At 47.0% G+C, this 25,687-nt stretch overlaps 1 protein-coding gene across 1 annotated transcript; it reads left to right on the forward strand.

The window, feature by feature from the left end:
* Nucleotides 1-1,389: 1,389 nt before the first annotated feature.
* Nucleotides 1,390-25,330, forward strand: CEL (carboxyl ester lipase). Its single transcript, XM_088451740.1, has 11 exons — nucleotides 1,390-1,452; nucleotides 6,909-7,062; nucleotides 8,705-8,827; nucleotides 11,083-11,280; nucleotides 12,728-12,858; nucleotides 14,104-14,211; nucleotides 16,239-16,356; nucleotides 19,952-20,138; nucleotides 21,700-21,903; nucleotides 23,473-23,670; nucleotides 25,156-25,330. The coding sequence occupies exons 1-11, from the start codon at nucleotides 1,390-1,392 to the stop codon at nucleotides 25,328-25,330; spliced, it is 1,659 nt and encodes a 552-aa protein (XP_088307866.1).
* Nucleotides 25,331-25,687: the final 357 nt, after the last annotated feature.

Here is a 25,687-nt window from a genome sequence, read left to right on the forward strand (position 1 = left end):
AAGGCTAATTCTTTTATGGTGCAAAACTGTGTAAGCCGCTTGATATGATTGGCAATTAAGAGATACAATTGTGAAGTACAGGTTGAGTCTCCCATATCCAAAATGCTTGGGACCAGGGGTATTTTGGATATCGGAATATTCCGTATTTTGGAATAATTGCATACCATAATGAAATATCTTGGGAATGGGACCCCAATATACACCTTATACACACAGCCTGAAGGTAATTTTATACAATATTTTCAATAATTTTGTGGCTCAAACAGTTTATGTACATACATGAAATTCATTTATGTTTCACATAAATCTTATACACACAGCCTGAAGGTAATTTTATACAATATTTTTACTGATGTTGTGCTTTAAACAAAGTTTGTGCACATTAAACCATCAAAAAACAAAGGTTTTACTATTTCAGTCAAGCTCAAGAAATTCTGTTTTTCGGAATATTTGGATATGTGAGACTCAACCTGTATTAGATTTCGTATATCTCTATGTGGGCCAGTGACTGTCACAACCATTCACCGTGACCTAATTCCTATTAAAATACCTTTATTATATCAGACGAATATAGGAACACTATGAAAAATATATATCCTTTGTCTATTTAAGCTGTTTTTTTCCCTGTAAGGAATTTATATTGTTCTGTACTTACCGGTACAGTTAAATGTTGTTTGTTCTATATAATACGCCGTGCACTAATATTTTAGTCTAATACTAATAAAAGGTACAGTTTACTTTTTTTCAATCCAAATACATCTTAAGCGTGGCCACCAACAAAGAGTCTTCTCTTTTCTCTCCACAAATTAGTATTTACTCTGACTCTAAAGTACCATCACCTCCATAGATGCAGTTGCAATCCAGTCTCGATAAATCGTCTTAGTTGGTGTATGATTATACGGTACCTTCCTACCTCTGCCATGTACCGACAATAAGGACGGTGCAATCTTTCTATATCTTGTGCGAGCTCTAACCCCTGTTCTCCTTAATTCATGAGTCTCCCAGTTTAAAGGGACAGCATGGTAAGTCTATGTATGCAATAAGCTAAACTATATATACATCCAACGTTACCGTTGATCATGTTCCACTAAGCAAATTAAGACCACAGTTCTCCTTTAAGTGTTAAATAGGGAGAAAGCGCCGGTCTGGGGGTCTGCCAGCTGTGATTACGCAGGGAGATGGCCATACTGCGGTCAGATAAGGGGGTGAGCGCAGCTGCTCTGAGTCACACAGGTAATTGCTGCGTTTTTTTGGCACTGCCCAATTTTGGCAAAACTATTGAAGAACTTATCAGGTTCTATGGGGAGGGTCAGGTATCCTGGCCTATATATATGATTACTGCGGGGACTGTGCTGCGCAGAGCTGGGGAAAGCACAGAGGGGAGACGCTATGGCTCGCCTGGTCATTTTCGGAGCTCTTGCCAGCCTTGTGGTGGCTACCCATGCTGCAACGGTAAGGCGGGGGGGGCTTATTAGTGTATTCCTTGTTTTGAGATGTACTAACGTTAGGGCCTGATTCAGAGGTGCACGCTATTTGCGTGTGCTCGCTCTGAATCAGGGCGTCCCTTTTTTTGTAAATTCCGGCCTCCAGGCCGCTCGCACAGCTGTGGGTGACCACCCACAGCTTGTGCGAGCGGCCTGGCGATGGTCGCGATTATCGCGTCCATCGGCATTGCGAGGAGTCCCTTGTGGTAGGGTCTCAGCACTCGCAATGCCAAGAGGACTTACTGCTCTAGTCGAGTAGGATGTCCACTACTAACATCACGAGTGACGTCAGTAGGGCCGCCCACAAACGGCAGGCGTTCCACCGGGAATGCCTCCGTTTGTCCAGCCACCCGCCTACAAGACGGAGCGAGCTGTCGATCAACATTGACAGCCACCCCATTTTGTTGCGAGCCCCGGAGCGAGTGATTTCTCACTTGCTACAGGGCTTGCGGACGCTGTGCGTGCGCATTGGCCCACCATCAACCCGCTTGCGAGCGTAATGCAGTCACGAGCGGGTCTGAATCAGTCTTTTAAACTAGTATAATAAAGACTGAGGGCCTGGTTTAGAGGTGGGCGGTAATGAGAGACGCGACTTTGTCTTACGCAGCGCGATTGCCTCTTTATGCTAATGTTGTAGCCAATGGGATCATAAAGAGACGCCACTTTGTGTACTAAGTCGAAAAACCTACGCCGGCGGTTCAGTTCCCGACAGCGGAAGCCCGGCAGGGGTGAAAATCCCGAAGCTACACAAGGTAAGAATCGCTAACCTTTTTTTTACCCCCTAACCCTCCCTTAGGGGTGCGGAACCCTATGTGACTTATGTAAACACAAAATAGTAGCGGAAAGGAAACTGCGCTGTGGGGTGTTGTAGACCTTATGTATACCTCAAATTGGCACAGGGTCATAAAACCACTTAGAGGGGGGTTAGGGTTAGGCACCCCTAAGGGAGGTTTAGGGGGTAAAAAAAAGGTTAGTGATACTTACCTTTTGTAGCTTTGGGATTTTCACCCCTGCCGGGCTTCCGCTGTCTGGATTTGAACCGCCGTAAATCAATGCGGTAAATCATACCGGTTCCGTTTTGCCAAAAGGAACCACATGAATGTTTGCACATAGTAAAAAAATATTTGAAGCCTTAATAATTATTCAGCAATATAGAGTAAATGTAACTATATACAACACACCTAAAAGACATTTACATGTAAAACCTTATGAAAAGGGATGGGTACGGGATGGAGGCGCTCAGGATTCCGGCGGTCAGAATCTCAACGCAAGCATCCCAACAGGGTTAGGATAACGACACCCAGGGGCGTATTAAGAGAGGAGGGGGCCCGTGTGCATTCCCCCATCTGGGGCCCCCTCCTCCCTCCCCGGCAGCCGGGAGCTGACTGACCTCTGCAGTAGACTCTGGGTACTAGTCTGTGCCCAGAGTTTACTGCGCTTGCGCAGGTCACCGGTAAAATGGCACGGTCGCCATTTTCCCGGCGATTTCTCTACTACGCATGTGACATGGCAGCCAATTTCCTGGCATTTCGTGCAGGGCTGTGACACCAGTCGTGGGACTTCGGAGCGGTAAGTATTAGAAACCGAGTGCAGGGTGTGCTGACACCTGTCGGTAAGTATCTTACCCATACCCCTAAACCCAACCTTCCCCCCCCCCCGCAGCCTAAACCTAACCTTCCCCCCCCCCGCAGCCTAAACCTAACCCTCCCCCTAGTGCCTAACCCTCCCCCTAACCCCACTACTCACCGTCAGGATGCCAATGGTGGGGATGCTGGCTTTGGGATTCTGGTGTTCGGATTTATACTACATCCCTGTGAGAGTCCAATATTGAGTAGGGGCAAATGGCCGGTGTATTTCCACAAATATCAGCATTGGTGTATATATTGACGCGTTTCGCTGTCATTAGACAGCTTCCTCAGATGCAATGTGTACTAAGTCACAGCCAATCGCACCATCGGACATTACAGCAGCCTTATGGTTGCTCAGAATGTCTGTCTGAACGGCCACCGGCCGCCAGTTCCTGCTCAACTGCGCATAAAGATGCAGTCGCTGGTCATCTTGCTGTCCTGACACTAAACAACTGCTCAAGAGTCACAAATTAGCCTATTTTGTAGTATGTGGCAAAGCTGCCAATATAACGGTTACTATACACATGAACTAGACCTACAGGATGTAGTTTAAATCCCGGCTGTTGGGGCACCGGCGTTCAGAATTCTGGTGCCACCAGTCAGAATCCCAACTGCCGGCATCCTGATGGTAAGTAGTGGGGTTAGGGGGAGGTTTAAGGCTAGACACTAGAGGGAGGGTTAGGCACTAGGAAGGAGGTTAGGTTTAGGCTGCGGAGGGGGGGTTTAGGGTGGGATCAGTATGATTTACCGCCGGCCGCATGGCGGTTCAAGTCCCGACAGCTGAAGCCCGGCAGTGAAGATCCCGACAGGTAAGTTTTTGTTTTTCTATTTACTAACCTAACCTCCCCCCCTAACCCTCCCTTAGGGGTGCCTAACCTCCCCCCAAGTGCCTAACCCCCCTCTAAGTGCCTAAACCTAACCCCCCTTTCCCCGCAGCCTAACCCTAAGTCTCCCGGGGGGTGCCTAACCCTAACCTCCGCCCGGGGGTGCCTAACCCTACCTAAGTCCCCCCCCCAGGAGCCCGTAACCTAACCCTCCCCCCGCGGCTATCCGCGCCCGGCTTACCTTTGATCGGTAAGCCGGGTGTCGGGCTCCTGGCATAGGTCTAATGACAGGCGTCGGGATTTCGACGCCGGTCATTAGACAATTGCCGGGATTAGAGACCGTCAGCATTTAGACCGTCAGCATCCCGATTTCTTCCCTTTAGGTCTAGGGGTAGGGTTAGGATACTACCCCTGTCAGGATGCTGGCATCGAGATTCTGACCGCTGGTATCCATGAGATGGTCCACAGTGACCATATTATATGAATGTGTGGAGGAGAAGCCTTCTCAAGGTGATACAAAAGCCATGATACACAATTTGCTGATGGATAGTGATTTCTCACTGAAAGATGTAAGAACTGTCTCTCAGGACCTGATTCAGACCTGCTCGTAGCTGCTGTTGGTTTGCATTGTGCGCGTGCGCGAACCACTGCGAGAGAAGGGGAAGCGTTTGCTCGCTGCGCAAAGACTGCCCAGCAGAGTGAGTGACAGGAGAAGCCGTTTGTGGGTGGTTACAGGGGCTGGCCATTAAAAGGGGGGAGTGGAGGTGTGAACGCAGGCGTGCCTGAGAGTTTCAACGCCGTTTCAGAGGTGTGCATAATTAAGAGGCAGCGTCATAGTACAGGTCACCTGGCTGGATTTTACAGTGAAGTGATCGCAGTGCTTACGGCAGGGTATAGTCAACCACAAGCGCTGCAATCGCATCCGATGGTAACCGATGTACCAATGGTTGCATACACTTCCTGGAGAAGACAGGCGCAAGTGGGCATCTTAAGACAGGCTGGTGGGCGTCTGCATACACAGAGCGATCGCACGCCAAGACATAATGGGCGTGCTAATGCCTTGCCGTGCAATCGCCTGCCTTTGCTAAATTTGCATACGCTGGGTGCGAGCAAACGCATCTAGCGAGCGGGTCTGAATCGAGCCCTCAGCTTAAAGCATTTCTTAGGTTCTGTAGTATCTTCTGAACTGCCTTTATTCTTGTAATATCAAGCTGAACGTTATAGATGCTTGAGATTGGAGCTAAAATTAGGCCAGATTTATCGTTATATAGGCAATTGGACGAATTTGTTGACACAGAAATATCTCTGGTGTAGAAGTTTAGGCCTGATTCAGAGACGGACGCTAATGCGATTGCAGCTGGGTTTTTGGACGCAATGCAGCTGTGAAAATATGGTAATGTTTGCAAAGATCACCCGAGCATAAAGACGCTCACCGCTGCCTTCTTACCTGCGTGCAACGAGGCATACCTGCGAAATATCGGTAAAATAGACGCACATCGAGCAGCCACCTTGCCCTTGCGGCAGATCTGACCAGCCGCAGCTCTCCTCTCACGCAGAGAGCTCTCATGCTGCATATGCAATCGCAGTGGCTAATTTATGCACGACCACGAAACAGTGTTTAAAAGTACAGACACGCCCACAGTTTTCTAACCACGCCCCTGTTACCACCCCCCAAACGCTGACAACCTGTCACTCACTGTGCGATGTATTCCTATGTGACGCCGCAATTGCACTGCGATCGCAGCACAGTGTGACATACGCATGCGCGATGCCAAACAAGTGCTCGATCTGCATACGGAATCGCCACTGCGCCATACTTGCCGACATTCAGCTCCCTCCTTCCGGGAGGGAGCTGAATGCCTGTATGCAGAGGGGGCGTGGCCAGACAATTACACTGTACTGGGGGCAGGAGCGTGCAATCGTGTCATCATAGCCACACCCCCTCTTCACAATGCTGAAATGAAAGCCATTGTGAAGGAAGGGGCGGAGCAACGATGACGCGATTCAGCGCGAATCGCGTCAATGCTGCGGGGCTTTCTATCATTAGTGCGGGGGGTGGCCGCGGCTGGCGGGAGGCTTGCCTGCCTTTCCGTGAGCGGCACCCGATATTCGGTAGGCTCCCAGCTAAATCGGTGAAGTGGGGGGGGTAGGCAAGCCTGCACTGCGTTCATCTCTGAATGAGGCCCTTTGTATTCATCTTTTTATTGGACCTATGTATCTTGATGCACTGGTGATATAATTAGTGACATATAATCACAATTTAATGTAGGAAGAGACAAGAAACAGACACTCGGCTGTTCAATTTATTAAATCACATTTTCAGACACTTAAACTTATTTCCCTGCTTTCCTGATTACAAGGTATGTAACAATTTTTTAAAAGCAGCTCAATGAAAGTTAGATTTACATTTTTCTGCCCCTCTAACCGATCGCCTTTCTTTTTTGCTGCTTGTTATATGGGAACCTGCCCAGCAGAGTACACAGCGTATGAACAGTAATATGTATAAAATGCTCTCCCCCCATTCTGTTCTATCCCGTCTGCTCTATAAATATACTGTACTGCAAAAAATATACAGTATATACGTAACTTTTAATTTCCAGCTCCGTTCATTTTTAAAAGTTCCAGCCCGAGCAGCATATTTTTCTGCATCAGTGAATGGTTACATGGTTCTCTTCACCTTATGCTTTCTGCCAATGTCATCCGAAGATTCTTGCTAAACATTTTCCACAATGAAAAAGCAAAACTATAGAACGATCACCATTGTGTGTCGACAATGCATACTGCCGACAGGGTTATTTCCAGCTCTACCTCAATTCATAGACGTAAAGATGAGAAAGCAAGCTGTGAAATCGTCAGTTTTCCCCAACATAATGGCCCTCAGCTGTTTTTTAGGTATACTCCATTATGAGTTACATTTATTGCACGTTTGTTCCCATTGATTTTGTAATGACATTTTGAGCTTCACTTCACAGTTGGGCGTGGTGTACACAGAAGGGGGGTTTGTGGAAGGAACCAGTAAGAAGATCGGGATCGTTTCCGCTGATTATATTGACATTTTCAAGGGTATTCCATTTGGTGCTCCTACAAAAGTTCTAGAAAAACCTGAAAAGCCTCCAAGCTGGTCCGGTAAGTCAGGCTTTTTCTACTTACTTGTTTAGAGGTCACTAGAATGCTCTCTGTATTGTATAGTGGTCACTGGAATGCTCTTTCTATTGTATAGCAGTCACTAGAATGTCCTCTGTATTGTATAGCAGTCACTGGAATGCTCTCGGTATTGCATAGGGGTCACTGGAATACTTTGTGCATTGTATAGCAGTTACTAGAGTTCTCTCTGTATTGTATTGCAGCCACTAGAATATTTTCTGTATTGTATAGCGGTCACTAACATAACCTCTGCTTGGAACACAGGTCAGGTGGGGCTGGTAGGTGTTGTATTTGATTATAGTTCTTTTACTTAAAACTGTTTTTTTCATTTTTTATAGGCTTTATAAACCATGCCAACATTAGACAGACCAGGTCTGCGTGGATTTTGCAATTCCTACTTTTCCTTTGCAGTGCATTGGTTGAAAAGCCGGGTCACTCGCTTGTGTTTGCCCAGCAGGCTAAAAGTTTCAGACGTCCCTTGCTGCCACTTCACCTAAAGAGGGGACTTCTGACGGCCAAACCACGTCCTCTAGACATGAATAGTCCCTACAAGATGCAATTTGCTAAAACAAAACACAAAAAAATAGAAATTTCACACATGAGAGAGTGCAGGCGAATAAATAAATGAATACCTTTTGCTGCACTGCCCCTGCCATTACCATCCTAATTAAGGGCCTGATTCGCACGGCTGCGTTCGCATGCACCCGCTAGCTGCAAAAATATGCTAATGGATGCAATCGCAGTGCACCCGCTGCATTATACCAAGACGCCCATCACTGTATAAAGCCGCCCACTTCCCATGACATGCATCTGCAAGTCAGCAAAAATATCGGTAACATCGGAACCATTCACACAGTTGTGGTTGACCTGAATCTACCTCACAATCTGCTAAACTTCCTGTCGCCATGTAGACATCTGCCAGCATATACAATTGCGCACTGCGCGTGCGCAAGCCCCAGAGCGAGAGAGAAATTCTCTCGCTCCGGGGCTCACTACAAAAGGGGCGGCTGTCGATATTGATTGACAGCTCACCCCGTTTTGTAGGCGTGGCGTGGGGGTGGCTTCACAAACGGAGGTGTTCCCAAACGAACGCCTGCCGTTTGTTGGCGGCCCTACTGACATCACCAGTGATTTCAGTGGAGACCACAAGGGTCTCGTCGCAAGCCCCGATGGTTGCGATGGTCTTGACCATCGCGACCATCAACCTGGCCGCTCGCTAAAGCTGTGGGTGGTCACCCACAGCCTAGCGAGCGGCCAGGACGCCGGCCCTGACAATAGATGCCGCCGCCCTCATTCAGAGCGAGCGCTCGCATTTTGCGAGCGCCTCTGAATGAGGTCCTCTGAGTGCTCACTGCGAACGCTTCCCGATCGCAGCGGCCGGTTCGCGCACCCGCACTGCCATGCATACACATGCGCAGAATGCAAACATCGCACGGCTGCATGCGAAAGCAGCCGTGCGATCCGTGCTGAATCAGACCCTAAGCTGTGTTGCAGTGCTCCGCGCAGTGACCGTCATGTTTATATTATTATAGAAAAGCCTCAATTATTGAACTTTTTCTTTTCTATTTGTCAGAAGTCTATGGATAATGGATTTCCAAATGAGACGTGTCATTCTTTCCCCTAGGTACTCTGAAGACTAAGGAATACAAACCACGCTGTATGCAAGCTAACTTAGCCCAGAATGGCGTACGGGGAGAAATGGATTGTCTGTACCTAAATATCTGGGTTCCTCAGTCCCGTTCATCAGGTCAGTAAAGACAATACCATGTTTGTCCCCCCTCTTAAGCAACAACTAAATCTCAAAATGTGTATACGTACGTAAAGAGGGCCTGAGTCAGAGCCGGACGCTATTTGCGGACGGTCGTTCTGAAAAAGGGGCCGGATATTTAAATTGAGCGTTCGCTCTTTGCGTTCTGTGGATGCCTGTATGTCTGAGCGAGCATACGAAAAATGCGCACGCTATTTTGTAAAAATGCCCCTGTGCCGTTCGCATCATACGTCATATCCTGTATTTATTAGATTAATCGGGAACATCGAAAAGGCATCTGAACTGCTCGCAGTGCTTGTGGTAGGATTTACTTCCCGCTATCACTGCGAGCAGTTCAGGCTAAAAGACAACCAAGTGACGTGGTCGATGACGCTGCTTTGTTAATTATGCACTCCCATTAAACGCCATTTTGACCGTTTGGCACGCCTGCGTTCGGATCTCCTCTCCCCCATTTTCAAGCACCTTCCCTGTTACCACCCACAAACTCCTCATTCTGTCACTGAAATTAGCAGGCCCTCGCTGTTTTACGAGCGCACGATTTCCGACCGCAATGACTTGTTTGCGCATGCGCATTACGACCCATACGCATGCGCAGTTGTGCGAACAATCGCTCAGAGCGAACGAGCGGCCGCTTACGAGCGGCTCTGAATCAGGCCCCGAGCTTGTTATTACACCACATCGGTGCTAAAGGTTTACTTGTATGTTACTGCAAATTGACACTTATTGGAGTATATTTACTAACTGGCGGGTTACGTTTTACAGAAAATATTTCCCTCGTCCCCTATGACATGACAATGGACACACACTCTAGGCTTAATTTTTTTGTCAGCAGCCAATTAACCCAGCAGTATGTTTGCGGAGTGTTTGAGGAGACCAAAGCATCTGGAGGAAACCCACACAAACACAGGAGGGACATATAAACTCCACACAGATCGACCATGACTGAGAATTGAGCTCATGACCTCAGTGCTATAAGGAAGTAATGCTGACCACTACGCCAGTGATGTTACTAGAATACACACACATCCTGGTTATTCCGCTAGCACTTACAGATAACCATAACTTTCGACTAGAACACACTTACAGCCCCAACATCCAACTGGCACCGCTAACATTCTACTACAATGCACAGACAGACACCCCTGACATTTGGGAAGGGAGGTTGTAATATAATGTCTTTGTGTCTAGTTTTGTTGTGAGCACATAGTTGTCCATACACTCTGGGCACAGAGTCACGTCCAAGCCTTTGGCCAAATCCATTAATCAACGTTTCTGTCCCAGAACTGTGATTTACCTGCTTATTTCCCCCTCATTCTGTAATTGTAAGCTTGTCAGTTGTTCGAACTCCCGCCGAAAGGTATGTAGACCTTACCCATGTGGCAGTTGTGTGCCCCTGGAGTCATGGTGGCTGCTGGCCAAGAGCATGACTAAAAGGTTACATCAAATGTAGCTGCACTGTAGGTGTGCAGTATTTACAGATCCTGACTGGTCAAGAGCCAGTCCAATCAAATGCCCTATACATTACATTCATCCTCTGTGGTTCAGTCCAGACCATCGTTCAGCCATCTCTCTCCTCTCCCAGCAGTCTGGGACAGTAGACCAGGAGCTATGTGTCAGTGGAAGGGTCATTAGAGCTGGGATGTTGGGAAGGGGTACACCGTAAACAATTTAATGTCTGCCAATTTAAACTTTTTACATACATTACTTCCCAGCCTTATTCTGTCTATATAGTTAAACCTTGGCTGCCCCATACCACTGGTTGTCCATCTTCAACAGGCAGAGGAGTTTCCTTGGACAGGTCCCATTGTAAATTACTCTTAGCTCTATTTACAGTGCAGTTTGGAGTCCATTTATCAGCGAGTTTTATCATACGCAACAAGTTTTAAAACTAGTTGCGTTTGATAAATGGTGCTCCAGCCAATCAGCTCCCAACTGTCATCTGTTTGAAAAGTGACAGTTGGGAGCTGATTGGCTAGAGCAACATTTATCATACGCAACGAGTTTTAAAACTCAAGGCATATGATAAAACTTGTTTAAGAAATTAGCCCCTTAATCTGTAGAATTATTTGTATCATCGAAACGAGCAGCGAGACATCCAAGGAGGAAGGTTCTACAGCTAATACTACACACCTCTGCAATTTTGGCCCCCATTTTGTTATTAATCCTGTCCAAAATATAAAAAGAGCCCTTTAATCATTCTATGTTCTGATGGTGCACCTATCCTACATATTTAGTGTCATCAAAATTGCCCGTTATGATCTGGATTTTCGGGGGTGGATTTCTGCTTGGCGGCGGTCAAGGAGCCAATTTCTTGGACAACTATCTGTATGATGGAGAAGAGCTGGCTCTGAGGGGCAACGTCATTGTGGTGACTTTCAACTACCGAGTGGGACCACTGGGATTCCTCAGCACTGGAGACGCCAACGCCCCTGGTAAAGTTTCTCGTTTATTAGAGGATGACGTTACAGAATAAGCATTACCTATTTTGAAATCTGTTGTGTTTGATGTGTTGATGTGAGATCTGTTATCACCAAACATAACTAACATTACTCTCATGTTGGGGAATTGCTTTGTCCAAATGGTAATGCCAAGCATTCATTGTACATGCATTCTTTATAACGGCCTCTGGGGGCACTGTCTTCTTTGAGTCTGCAGTCTGAACTGGGAGAGTGACAAATGAGAATGAATAAGCATATGTGTTTGTAATAAAAAAAAAGGTGATGCACTATAAAGAAAGTGATTATATATATATATATATATATATATATGCGAAGAAGCATGCCTGTTTTTGTAAACCGATGTATGCTGCACGTTTACGCAAGCAAAAATATATAAAAAAAAGGTTATTGTTAGAATTAACATAAATAAATGAAAGTTAGTTCTGTGTATAGAGGAGTTTCATGTTCAGGCAATTTTTCATCTATACAAAAGTCATTGGTGATTGGGGGTCATTTAGGAAAACTCGTACACAAACAAAAGGTACTGTAACTCATAGCAACCAATCAGACTCTAACACGGGGCTTGGCCCAGCAGTGCATACCGGTGCACTGCTGAACGCAGATCCCCGATGGTCGGGAATCTGCGCAGGAACGGGTCTACGGTCCAGAAACGGGTCTACGGTCCCGCAGGCAGACTGGCAGCAGACGGTCATTGATTGACAGACTGCTGCCATTTGTGGGTGGTGAAGGCCTCTGTTTTCCGAAAGGGAGATGATGGCCCTCATTCAGAGCCGTTCGCTATTTGCGTTAGTTCGTTCAAAAACAAGGGGTGGCTATGCAAATGATCCGTTCGCACATTGCAGTCTGTTCACACCTCTAAGTCTGAACGAGCGAGCAAAACATACGCTCTTTTATTTCTTAAAAACTCCCCCTGGCCGCTCGCACCATACGTCATGTCCGCTATTTATTAGATTAATCGAGTACATCGAACAGGATATGAACTGCTCGCTATTCTTGTGGTTGGTTTTTTCAACCGCTATTTTGCGAGCAGTTCTGAGTTAAAAAAAAACCAAGTGACGTGGTCATTGACGCTGCTATATTAATTATGCACACCCATAAAACGCCCGTTTTGACCTTTAAGCACGCCTGCGATCGGATCTCCACTCCCCGTTTTCAAGCACCTTCCCCTGTTACCACCCACATACGCCTCATTCTGTCACTCAAAATAGCAGGCACTCGCTATATTGCGTACAAATGATTTTCGGCCGCACTGACTGGTTCGTGCATGCGTACTAAAAACCGCACGCATGCACAGATGTGCGAACATCGCTCGGAACGAGCGTACTGCCGATAGCGAGTGGCTCTGAATGAGGGCCGATGTCTTTAATTATATATTTATTTATTTTGCAACATGCCTCAAACATGTCTTCTCTGTCATCAGGGAACTATGGCCTGTGGGATCAGCATATGGCCATCTCATGGGTGAAGAGGAACATTGTTGCCTTTGGAGGGGACCCTGATAACATCACCGTTTTTGGCGAGTCGGCAGGAGCTGCCAGCGTCTCATTGCAGGTAACGAACTCATCTCTGCAGTGATTGGAGATGACCAGTGCCTATGGCGTGCCTGCCCAGTGTATTTGGCTTAGGGATTAGCACAATATCTTGAAGGTAAATATCAGCATTTTTAGCATTTTTATAGTGGGGAATCCCAACCTTGCCTATAGGACAAATGGACTACATCTTTCATATAAGTTTTTATGTCATCTTTTATATAAGCTTTCATATAAGCTTATACTGTGTATATATATATATATATATATATATATATATATATATATATAGCTGAAGAGTGATAAAAATGATGTCATCATGTTGGCATGTTATGACAGTTGGCCTAATATGACCCCTCCCACCAGTGTCAGTGATGTCACTTCCAGAGAGTTTCGGCATAACACACATCTGCAATCTCCAAACACTTCTCTTATTTTCCCATACTTGCTGTTCACACACCACCTCATGATAACAACACAGGCACTGCCGATAATCACCCAATAGCGACATCACAACATAATACGTAACCACAACTGTATAACGGTTTGGAAGAAATGATGGAAAGAAAAAAAAGGTAAGGCTAATCTATACAATAAAATCAAGTGCTGATAAGAGAATTAGACAGTTGGAGGCGAAGGGAGTGGTGGAGTAAAAGGGGGAGAAAGAGGAGAGTGTTGAAGAGAGAAACAGGAGGAAATAATGAGAGAGAGGTGAAAAAACCCCAGGGACTACATATAGTATACAATGAGCACACACAGCAATTGCCCAGCAGTATATACAAATCCTGCACTAGAATAACCTACAAGCCATGATGTCTTGTAAAAAAACAATACTAGAATGTAAGTTTTTATGAGCAGGGCCCTCTACTCTTCCCCACTTGGTTGCTTATGCTCTGTTGCTTATGTGGGTGTTATGGTCGCTAATGTAGCTATGTATATTATCCATGTCCTTGTCCTGCATTGTATTATACCATACCTCCCAACATTTGTCCCAGGTGAATCAAGACTTCCCCGTCCGAAATGGGGGCGTGGCCTGATAGTAACGTGGGTGTGGCCTGATGGCACACCCCTGTTTACATCACTAAGGGGCGTGCCCAGCTTCTCTGAGATGCTGGGCTGCCCCCAGGCTTCCCCCCCATACTGGGACAACATTGACTACGGTCATCAGCCTCTCGCACTATATATTTTTTTGTCTCTGTGCGTTAAATTCGTACATACTACACATTGATTGCTAACCTGCAGTGCTTGTCCCCTTTCTACGTTGCAGACACTGACTCCTTACAATGTTGGGAAGATCAATCGGGCGATAACTCAGAGTGGAGTGGGGCTGTGCCCTTGGGCGATCCAACAGGACCCCTTGTTTTGGGCTAAAGAGGTAATGCCTATACGTCAATGCTTTTCTTCAGTGATGCATCTACATCCTAGCTTCTCCATAGGCACCTGGTCCCAAGTCCTTAATGGGGTTCTGTAAGTTGAACAATAACACTGAAAGTGGGGTTTCACGTTCCTCGCGAACCGGCAGGTCCACAGTGTTTGTAAGGGCTATATTTACTAAAGGTCCATTTTAATGATTTTAATGATTTACAATTATTTAAAAAAAAAAATTTATGTTGTGTTTCTGGGGCTACATCACAAATTTACTAACAGACAATTTATTTTTTTTCAGTATTAGTAAATGCGTGATTTAGCCCCGGAAAGATCGATGTTGATAGATTTTGATCTATTTTAAAACTATTAAAATCGATCTTTAGTAAATATACCCCTAAGAGTCCAGAGAGGCTCTCCTCACTCCTGCTGGCGGAGGTGGGCTTTTCTACAGACAGTGCGTGCTCAGTGGCCCTGTGTCTTCTCCATGAATGTTCAGTGGCTTAGTTAGAGCTGAATGCGTTTGCATAGGAAACGCAGCCGGAGGCATCCCAAGATGCATCCAGTTTAAAGATAACGTTCGCACCACGTCAGGCGTACAAGTGTGTATACTTACACACTGCCATTATACTAATGATGGCATAGAAATGCGGCTTAACAGTAGTAGTAGTAAACGGGATGCGGTCAATTGCCGACGGCCAGGAAGCCATCTGACTAAATCCTGGCATCTAAATCCCGACGCGGGACTAAAGACAGGCGTTGAAATCCCGATGCCAGAATCTAGACAGACGGCTTCCCGAACTAAGGTAAGCTGGTCACTGTTAGCACTTATCCGCGTGGGGGGGGTTAGGTTTAGGCACCCCCGGGGCGACTTAGGGTTAGGCACCACTCCGGGAGGGTTAGGTTTAGGGTGCGGGGAGGGGGGGTTAGGTTTAGGCACCCCCGGGGGGAGGTTAGGGGCTAGGCACCACTGGGGGAAGGATAGGGTTAGGCACCACTAAGGGAGGGTTAGGGTTAGGGGGGGGGGAGGGTTAGGGTACTAGCCCCAGTTGGGATCTTCAGCATTCGGGCTTGCGGCATCTGTATTTAGTCAGGCGGCTTCCTGGCCATCTGCATTTCATATCCAACCCGTAGTAAATGGGAAAGTCGCCTTACTCTATTCCTACATAATATAATAATGTAATGACCTGTCATATGCACAAGAAGATTGCTGACTCTTATTAATAAATGTGTAATTCTAATTTTCTTCTTGTTTTGTTCATAAATATATATATGTACAAGTTTACATTAAGTGATTAAAGTTTAACATTTTCTGTAACTTTGTAATCTACTACACTGCAAACTATTGTTCTCTGAGGATGATTCAGCAGAGGACAGAATTACAAAACCGCACACAAGCAGCTTTACAATACCATCCTTGCTAGGCTGGCCGGCTTGCGAGGCCAGAGATCTGAGTCTATGGATGCAGGTCCTGGCCCTGCCACTCCCGGGAAAATGGGGGAGACACGTCGCCTTTTCCGGGAACACAGGCCGTCTGTCCCCATCCCTGCACCGCCTCCGTAAACCGCTCTGCCTGTCAATCAGACAATTGGGAATCTGCGTTCTGCTGAATCAGGCCCCCTGTTATCAGTCTCTTTAAGCACTCAAAACGTTCCATGTAGCATCATTTGATAGAGGAAGTCGGATGCATGTACAAGACAAAAAGCCTTCAGCATGATCTAAATCAGGAGCAAGCAACCTGTGTCATTCCAGCTGCTGTGGAACTACACCTCCTAGCATGCCCTAACAGCAAAACTGTGGCAAGGAATGCTGGGAGGTGTAATTCCACATCAACTGGAGGACCACAGGTTGCCTACCCCTGATCTAGAGAACCATTAATATATGTGTTTGTGAATGTTATTTATTAATACTCTTTTATATTAAGAGTGATTTTGCAGCATAAAAGAGTTTTGTGTTTCCATACTGTGCAATGTATAATGTAATATACCTCATTGACGGTGCAGGAGAATCTTATGAAAACTGTTCTCTTCATTGCAGATTGCAGCTAAGGTTGGCTGCCCTGTGAATGACACGGCACAGTTGGCCAACTGCCTACGAAGAACCGATCCCAGCGCCATCACTGTGGCCTATCAGTTGCCAATGATCAATCTACAATGTGAGTGTCAGGACCGGATTCCCTGTTAGGCAGTCTGGGCAGGCGCCGCTGGGTCCTAGGGGGCCCGCCAGTTATTTAAATGACTAAAAATAAACATGACTGCAGAGTGCTGAGCTGCAGCTGAAATGCATATTGTATGACGGTAGCCCCAGCTGAGGATCGTGCACACACATGTTACATGAGTGAAGTGGGTGCACACTGATCTCATGATAGGTAGAGTCTCGCAGCACTAGTAACAGTAGTGGACAGCAGCACACATGTGCACACAGACACGCACGCACGCACGCACGCACACACACTCCAGCCCCGTGCTGTGATACTGTACTGAGACCGACACAGAACTGCGTGAGGTAAGGGCCATTTACATACATGTGATGCGGAGTGCTTCTCAACAGTCACAGAACAGAAATCTACATGTCTGGGGCGACATTCTCCTTATTGCCGTGCACTCCACCCCTTTACATCTCATGTTGAAGAGTGTTAGCTCTGCAGGGGCAGAGGAACTGGGTGTTCTCCTTACTGCTCAGCATTCCTCCCCTTTACAGCTCATGTAGAGTGTTAGCTCTGCAGGTGCAAGTAGGGAGCAGGCTGTTCAGGTGCAGCGATCAGGTTCAATGTCTCACCACTGAACCCCATCCTATATACCACTTGTAGGAGTGTCAGCTCTGTGGACGCAAGACACGGCACCTTACCTGCTTTTCATTTCTCTACTCCAGGAGGAGCCCAGAGGGGGAGGTGCAGGGAACAGCTGATGGGGGTGGGCGCTTCATGTCATTAGGCCCTGCCCCCTGGTGGATAATGCTGCGAATTGCAGGTCTAGGAAGAGCTGGCGGGTCCAAAATGACTTTATGGTCATAGAATCACGTAATAAAGACCCAGCCCCCTCCCAGTGGACCCGCGATTCCTGGCTTTGTGCTCCTCCGTCCTGCCAGCATTACTAGGAAATGGGTGGGATGTGGGAGGACCATCTGCTCTCCGGAGGTCAGGAGGACATCCCGCAAATTGGGAAGTTTCCCGGACGTTTTGGGAGAATAGGCAAGTGGTTTGGGACAGCCGGCCTCACTGCTGAATCCTCCTTCCTTTATGTGTACAGGGCCTGATTCAGAGGCAGATGCTATGCTGCGCTCGCTCGCATTGAGCGATTTTACGCAATCGGCGTATGAGTCGCAATGCGCGTGCGTGAACCAGTGATTGCGATGGGAAAGTGCTCGCCCGTAGCCCGCAGTCGGGCCACTATTTTGAGTGACAGTGCCGTTTGTGGGTGGTAACAGGGGAAGGTGCTTGTAAACGGGGGTGTGGATGTGCGAACGCAGGCGTGCCCAACCATCAGAACGCCGTTTAATGGGTGTGCATAATTAGCAAAGTAGCGTCATTACACACGTGACTGGGTTGTATTTTAGCCAGAACTGCTCGCAATGTTGTGGTGGGAAAAGGCTACCACAAGCGCTGCGGCAGCTCCGATGGCTCTCGATGTTCCCGATTACTCCTACAACTGCCGGAGATGACGTGTGTTGCGAGTGGCAAAGGGGCGTCTTTATACAGGTGCGAGCGCATAGTGCGGCCGCTCGCTATTACTTAGTGGGCGGCTTTACGCGACGCAGTGCGAGCACATGATTTAAATAGCTGGCCCCTTTTAGCCAGCGAGCGGACGCAAATAGCGACCGGGTCTGAATCAAGCCCAGTGTCACCAGGGTTGGAAGGCGGCTACTAACTTTCCTGCTGGCCTTGCCCCATTAACATCGCATTATACCAATTTCTCTTGTTATCTGTGCGTTGTTCCTACCATGCTGTACACATTTATATGAAGGCCCAAACATTGACCCTCTTCCTTCATGTGTTTTCCTTCCTTTACTTAGATCATTATCTACTTTATACTCCAAATGTTTCCATACCATGTACTTGTCCTGCAATGTCTTGTACTGTATGTCACTGTTTTCTTGTTTTGTTCTGTACTTTGTTTATGTACTGTGTAAGGCGCTGCGGCACCCTTGTGTCGCCATATAAATAAAAGATAATAATAATCATTAGTGAACCCGGAGACACACATAGCTGGATCACACATTGGGCAAACTATGCTCCCGACTAGCCTGTCTTTTATGGAGGAGGGGACCCAAATCACTGTGTGGCACCATGGTGTCCTAACCCAGCTCGGATGAGTAAGACTAAAGAAGAAAGGGATAAGCTGTGTCATTCTGAGAGTAAACACATTATTAACAAATGAATGGAATTATCACCTACGCTCTGTACTTTCTTTATGGACTGAACCAGTATTGATGGAAAAGCAGCCCGTCATTTTACTAGGAACCGGTGACATCACTGAGACAAGGGCCTCAATTGTTCAATGGGTCTAGAAAACATTACTGCAAAATACTACTACCTGTGGTCTGGCGTTCCACCCAATTCAGCGGGCAGCTCAGTGTCTACCTCCTGTGACACATTTGGCGTTCCCGCTGAAGCTGGCTCTACCACACCGTACTGCCAGCAGCAGGGCTGAAACTAGGATTTTTGTCAACCGTGGCAAGGCCATAATTTGGCGCTCCCCCAAAAAGTACAACAAAGAGGACGAAAAGGGTGTGTGGTTTTGTGACACAGTAATGCCTCTCATAACACATTATGCCACACATAAGACATTATGCCACCCTTATAACACATTATGCCACAGTAATGCCCTTTACAACACATTATGCCACACAGTAATGTCCCTTATAACACATTATGCCACAGTAATGTCCCTTATACCACATTATGCCTCAGTAATGCCCCTTACACATTATGCCACAGTAATGCCCCTCACACATTATGCCACAGTAATGCCCCTTACAACACATTATGCCACACAGTAATGTCCCTTATAAAACATTATGCCACAGTAATGCCCCTTGTACTTTAAGCCACAGTAATGCCCCTTGTACATTAAGCCACAGTAATGCCCCTTATACATTATGCCACAGTAATGCCCTTTATACATTTATGCCACAGTAGTAATGCCCCTTAAACATTATGCCACAGTAAGGCTCCTTACACATTATGCCACAGTAAAGCCCCTTTTACATTAAGCCACAGTAAGTCCCCATCTCCCTTCTCTTACCTGCCAGGATCGTGCGGTGGGTGAGCTCGGGGTGGCGCAGGACGGGATAGGGCTGCCACACGCTTGGGAACTGTCAGTATTGCCGTCATTGTAATGTGGCGCCGCTCGTGAACCAATTGGAGTTCACGGAACGGCAGCCTCTGCTGATTGGCTTCCAGTCCGCAAGCACTGTGATTGGCTTGCGACCGGCATTAGACTGACGGTGTCTCTGTGCTTCTCAAGGTCGGGATGCGGCTCCAAACCCATAAGAGCAGCAAGCTAGCTGCCCGGCAGCCTCTCCCCGGCACCCCCTCAAGTCCATCACCCTAGTCATGTGCCCCCTTAGCCCGCACCTAGTTGCGGCCCTGGCCAGCAGTAATGACGCTTTTCCTGACCATGGATGGACTGATGGAGCCCAATGAAATAATATAGGTATTAATGCTTAACTTATAAAATGCTACCTCAAATGGAAAATCCAGTGTTGGGTGGCGTTGACATTGAAGGCAGTTTCTTTTTCTCTTCCGGCAGATCCTCTGGTGCACTACTTGGCTTTCTCCCCGGTCATAGATGGAGACTTCATCCCAGATGAGCCCAGGAATCTTTTCGGCAATGCTGCTAATGTGGACTACTTAGGGGGTGTCAACAACATGGACGGGCACCTGTTTGCCGGCCTTGATTTACCAAGCTTAAACAGGCCTCTCAAGAAGATATCTGTGTGAGTGTCTGGCCTTGTAGGTAACAAAATAATCGTTCAACAGTGAGAGAGGTTTACAAATGAGTTGGATTCCTCCAATTCTTGTCCGATGGTTGATGTGAGTTTTTTCTAGTCAGATTTAAGCCCTTCTGCTCCATGGGAGGTCTCTGACTGCCCAGAGCTTGCCTCAGGACACCATGCGTTACAGTTTGACAGGTAAACTGCCCCAGTTAAACTACCCACCTGCCACTCTTCAGAGTGTTTTCTCTGTTGGGACCCGCACCGCTCCCCTGCTATTTGAGCAGTCAGTGCTGGATGGAAGGGTCTTATTTGATGGCTTCTGTCCAATCAGGGGGCCACATATGCTGCAAACCTTCGCACACATTGCATATTTGAATCTTGAGCATTCTTTAGATCTTCAGCATCGGTGACTGCTCGACAAATACCGGCGAGGGGCGGTTTTTAAGGGATTACAGCGAGACACCATCTCCTTGCTGCATGTAATTTGCACTTACAGTTGTCTCAAAAGTGAACAACCTCTGTAAAATTGAGCACTTTGCATTAACCAAATCCATACTTACCTACTCTCCTGGAAGGTGCAGGTGACTCCCGATTGGTCAGATAGTCCCCCCGGATGAGTGAGCAGGGTGGGGAGATGTATCAGGAATCACAGGTCCGTATAGTGGGGGCGGGTCTAAAATGGCCCAAATCGCGTGAGATGTGAGAGCCCAGCCCCGTCCCCTAAAGTGATCAGTTGCGTCTCCTTTACGGGTTTCTCCTGGGCAATCTCAGTAATATTCATTTTTGATATAATTTGCTCAGCACCTATGTAATTGTTCTCTAAGGTCTGACCCATCTCCAACATGCATGTGTATTAGGAGCAGGGGCGTGCCTCGCCTCTCCACTGGCCCCCACTGCTAGGGAGATAGGACAGATCCGAGCAGGAGAGAAGGAGGACCCTCTGGGAGGTAAGTATGCAGTTGCTGAAGGGGGGGGGATCTGAGGGAGGGAAGCAGGACAGAGTGGTCAGGGTGGGATAGAGCGGAGTGACATAAAGAGGTGGGTGGGTTATGACAGAGCGGAGGCGGAGCAGCGAGGAGGCGGGGCAGGCCGTGGAGACCTGGCATATGCGGGGTTCCTTTGCTAGTGTATATATAATTTGATTAGGAAATAAGCACAGATGGCTGAACAGCTCACCATTGTTTGCCTGTGCTGAGAGTCACACACATTTATTGCCTACTGCACAGAGATTTAATTGGGACTTTTATCCGTGATCTTCCCCAGTTGATGCATTCAATATTTCCATGATTTATTTAATATGTTCAAAGCAGTACTCATACCTGTTGTATGTCTCTCACCAAAACATAACAACTGCAGTTCTTAAATACTCTTATTATCTACTGGTGGTTGGGGGGTAAGAATGAATGGGTAGAGATGCTCTTTAAATCTTGGTTCGGTTGGTGGGGTCTAAAGGAAGTAACAGCATAACAATGGTTTTGTTCTCATTACTGCTCTGTCTTAATGAGGGAAGTGACTGCAGAGAGTGTAGCAGACCGCGATCTAATGGTGACTGTCTTAACAGGGAGGACGTGCGTAAAGTGGTGGAAGGCCTGACGCTTCCTAAAGGTGCGGCTGGATCGGATATCGCCTTTAACCTCTATGCTGAGAACTGGGGCACAGATCTCGACCAAGAGGTCATGAAGAGGACGGTCGTGGAATTGGAGACAGATTATATATTCCTGGTCCCCACACAAGAGGCTCTCGCCCTTCACTCCCAGAATGCCAAGTAAGTCATAATATCCTACACGCTTTAGTCCAGTGTATATAGGGTGGTTTTAGGTGACCAGGGCTCTATATCCATTATATAACCCCATGGAGGCAGTTGGCTAGAGTGGCACTCTTCAGGGGGCAGTATCAGGAAAAGTGGTCCTTTTCCTCGTCCTCCTAGCCCTTACTGAAACCTGATCTCTCCCTCCGACACTGCATCTTCCTTTGGTTCATTGTCCTGTCCCAAGGCAGCAGAGTAGGCGGCCTACTGTCTCCTGCACCTACATTGTCGTCTCCCTGAACCCTCGCTCTCCTTCTGAATTAATTCTATTCAGCTCTTCTCACCTCTGCACCTCCGAGTTGCTGTCATCTATCGCCCACCAGGTTCTGACTCCCAATTACTCTCTGCTGTCTCCCTAAACTCCCCATCACCTGATGAGTGCATCAACCATAATCATAATGAAATAACGACAGAGACTTGTCTAAGGGGAAAAGAAGGTCTGCTTTATTTAGTTTTAAACTAATTAAACTATTTAATACATAACTGAACTAACTAATAGAAGAAGAAAGACAAAACGGCAAAGTATGGTGGCGCGGAAAGAACGGCCCCACAATGCAAGATCACCAAATGCATACTCGCACCCATCTTCTAAATGGGAGACGAGCAGCCAGCCCATTACCACGCCCAAGGTTATCCACCTCCCACCCCAATGACACGACGTGAGGCCCACCTGGTTAGGTGGTTGCAGCTGACCCCAGTAGGGTAGAATCAGCCTAAGCCATGTATTGGAAGGGGGAGCACCTCAAGCTCCAAAGACAGATGGTGACTGCTACCGTTCTTTCCCGCCACAAGAAAAGCCGACACCAAACAACTCAATGAATAATGGAGGGAGGGCGGGAAACAGCCGACCAGAGAAATTTCTATGAAATGGCTGCCAAGCAGCAACTCTGACATAGCACTGAAAAACCCACCCCCTGCCCAATCCTATAGGCTAACCAAATCTAACCCCCACCCCCTGCCTAATCCTATAGGCTAACCAAACCTAACCCCACCCCACAACACTACCTCTTGTCCAGAGGCCGACACCCACAGGCTCGGGTGTTTAATTACCTCCATACATATAAAATGCACCCAGTCCTACTTCCTTTACACTGATCTTCTCACTCCTATTCACAGGGATTTTAACATCCCCACTGGCACTATTGCCTATAAACTTCTCCGATTATGTCCTGTCCACATGGATTTCATCTCACACCCATCGTGATGGTCACTCCCTTGACCTTGTGTTTCCCCATGTTTGTGACATCTCCAACTTAATTAAACATCATGTTCTTGTGCTATCACTTATAATTTATATGCTAGTATTCATGCAGCGAGTATGCGGCCTCTCTGGCACTGCAGAATTTGTGGCGCCTTATGAAAAACAATGATATTACTTAGTTTTAAGCTCGTTATGTACTAGGAGAACCCATAGGCTGATTTCCAAGAAACTAAACCTACTGCACAGATTTTGCTGTTAGTACATCATCATGACCCTTAATCATTTATTTTTGTAGCTCATTTGCATATTTGTTTTTATTATCCCAGGAATGCCAAGACCTACAGCTACCTGTTCTCTCATCCCACACGTATGCCCATTTACCCGAGCTGGGTGGGCGCTGACCACGCGGAAGACTTGCAGTACATGTTTGGTAAACCATTCACAAACCCTCTGGCTTACAGACCCCAGGATAAGGATGTCTCAGAAGCTATGATAGCTTATTGGACCAACTTTGCTGCCACTGGGTAAGAATGAAGTTACTTTTAAAAACAGGGGTATACGTGTGTGTATATATATATATATATTATATATATATATATACACGCATATATCTATGTACTTACACACACATACATAGAGATATACACACATATATACATACATACGTATATTCGCACATAAGCACACATACTGTATATACACCACACATGCATGTAGCACACATACATTACACACACATACATACACACACAAGTCACACATACATTACACACACGCACTTACGTTGCAGCATCTGCAGACTGCACAGGTTGTGGATGGCAAAATGTTAGTTAGGAGCTGATTGGTTGGTACTTTATCTCCACTTTATCTCTCTCGCTTGATACATCTCCCCCGTATATAACCTTCTGTGTGTCCCACCTAAGTGATTTCGCTACTTCTTAATGAATTTACAACATACTTACCGATTCTCCCGGAAGTTGCAGGAGGCTCACGATTCTTTTGGGTAGTCCCATGATTTTTCAGGTGGTCCCCTGCACCCCTGGAAGAGTGGCCGGATCTCCCTCATCCTGCCTACTTCCTAGTGAAGAGAGCAGAATGAGATTGATAAAAATGGGAATCGAGGTCCGTATGGTGGGGGCGTGGCTAAAGGAGGCAAACGGGTGTCATGTTAGCCCTGTCCCCTCCCCACAGACCCGCAAATGGTGGCATTTTGCTGTGACGGGAGCGGGGTCTAATGACGTGTCATTAGACCCCGACCTCGCCCTCCATAGTAGCAACCTGCATCTCTTCCCTGGACTTCTCCCAGAGAGGCGCTGAAAAAAGTAGGTAAGTAGGGAGTTATAAGCTGCTTAATTATGAATATTGCTTCAGGTCACAAAATGGCCGCCACCTCTGAGTGCTGCTGACAGGGGCTGGTCACGTAACAATATGTTTGTGAAAGGTAAAATAACATTACGGATGTCACCTTTACATATCTGCCATTTGTAACAGTGAGTTGTCAACGCTTACCGCCCAATGGTATATTGTTAAAGAAAAGAGGGAGATTTATTAAACTATGGTTTTCCCAAAGCGCACAGTTTTTCTCTGGTTTATGCAAGTCATGCCATGTATCAAGCAACGGATTTGAAAAATAATTTATGACAGGGGCATAAAGTGGGCGCCATTTAATTTATAGTGCACAGTTCTGGCACAACAAGTCCCAGCATGCACAGCATACTTGCTTTCCCTCCAGGAATGGCCTGGAGGCTCCGAAAAGCGGGTGGGGTTCCCGGCCACCCGGAAAGGTGTACAACTCTCTCGGGTTTGGGGACGCCCAGGCGCAACCACCCACTTCCTTGGTGAAGTGGGCAGCACAGGCCGACCAATGAAACAACTCGGGCTGAATTGCATTATCGTGGCTCCGCGCAAAACTGCTCCCCCCATGACAAATCATCACTCCCCCATGCCCGCCATTATCAGCTCAGAGTTTTACCTGAAAATAATGTTATTTGTTTTGTTTTTTTACACAGAGATCCCAGCACAGGACATTCTAAAGTTCCCACCCCTTGGTTAACATACACTTGGCAGAATGGACAGTACCTGGATATAAACAACAAGATCACTTATAAGTCCATGAAGCAAGGTCTACGTAGCCCTTACGTCAGATTTTGGGTCAGCACCTACCGCAGTCTTCCCAACCTGTAACCAGGACAGATGATCCAGAATTAAAGTTTAGATTTGAACAACTTCTCTGGTCTTAATATTTATTGTTTCTCTGGTTTACAGCTAGTATGCAGCAAGAGCTTTGTTTAGGACAGAGGTTCCCAGACGCAGTCCTCATGGCTCCCCTACAGTTCAGGTTTTAGATGTATCCATGGTTGAGCACAGGTGGTTAAATCAAACTGACTGAGGTACTAATTAAGTCACCTCTGCTCAACCAGGGATATCTCTAAAACCTGCACTGTTGGGGAGCCTTGAGGACTGTGTTGGGAACCTCTGGATTAGGACCTTTTGGGGCCCTAGGTAACATTCTAGCTTAGGGCCCCCTTCTTCCCCTATCTT

This window comes from Taudactylus pleione, unplaced genomic scaffold, assembly GCF_031769625.1.
Source record: "Taudactylus pleione unplaced genomic scaffold, aTauple2 ptg000003l, whole genome shotgun sequence".
NCBI classification, from domain to species: Eukaryota; Metazoa; Chordata; class Amphibia; order Anura; family Myobatrachidae; genus Taudactylus; species Taudactylus pleione.

Excerpts from the sequence above, each read along its gene's own strand:
- CEL (XM_088451740.1), top strand. The coding sequence starts at position 1,390 with ATGGCTCGCCTGGTCATTTTCGGAGCTCTTGCCAGCCTTGTGGTGGCT. Across the intron at positions 7,063-8,704 it reads AAAGCCTCCAAGCTGGTCCG|GTACTCTGAAGACTAAGGAA; the intron begins GTAAGTCAGGCT and ends TCTTTCCCCTAG. Across the intron at positions 20,139-21,699 it reads CCTCTCAAGAAGATATCTGT|GGAGGACGTGCGTAAAGTGG; the intron begins GTGAGTGTCTGG and ends CTGTCTTAACAG.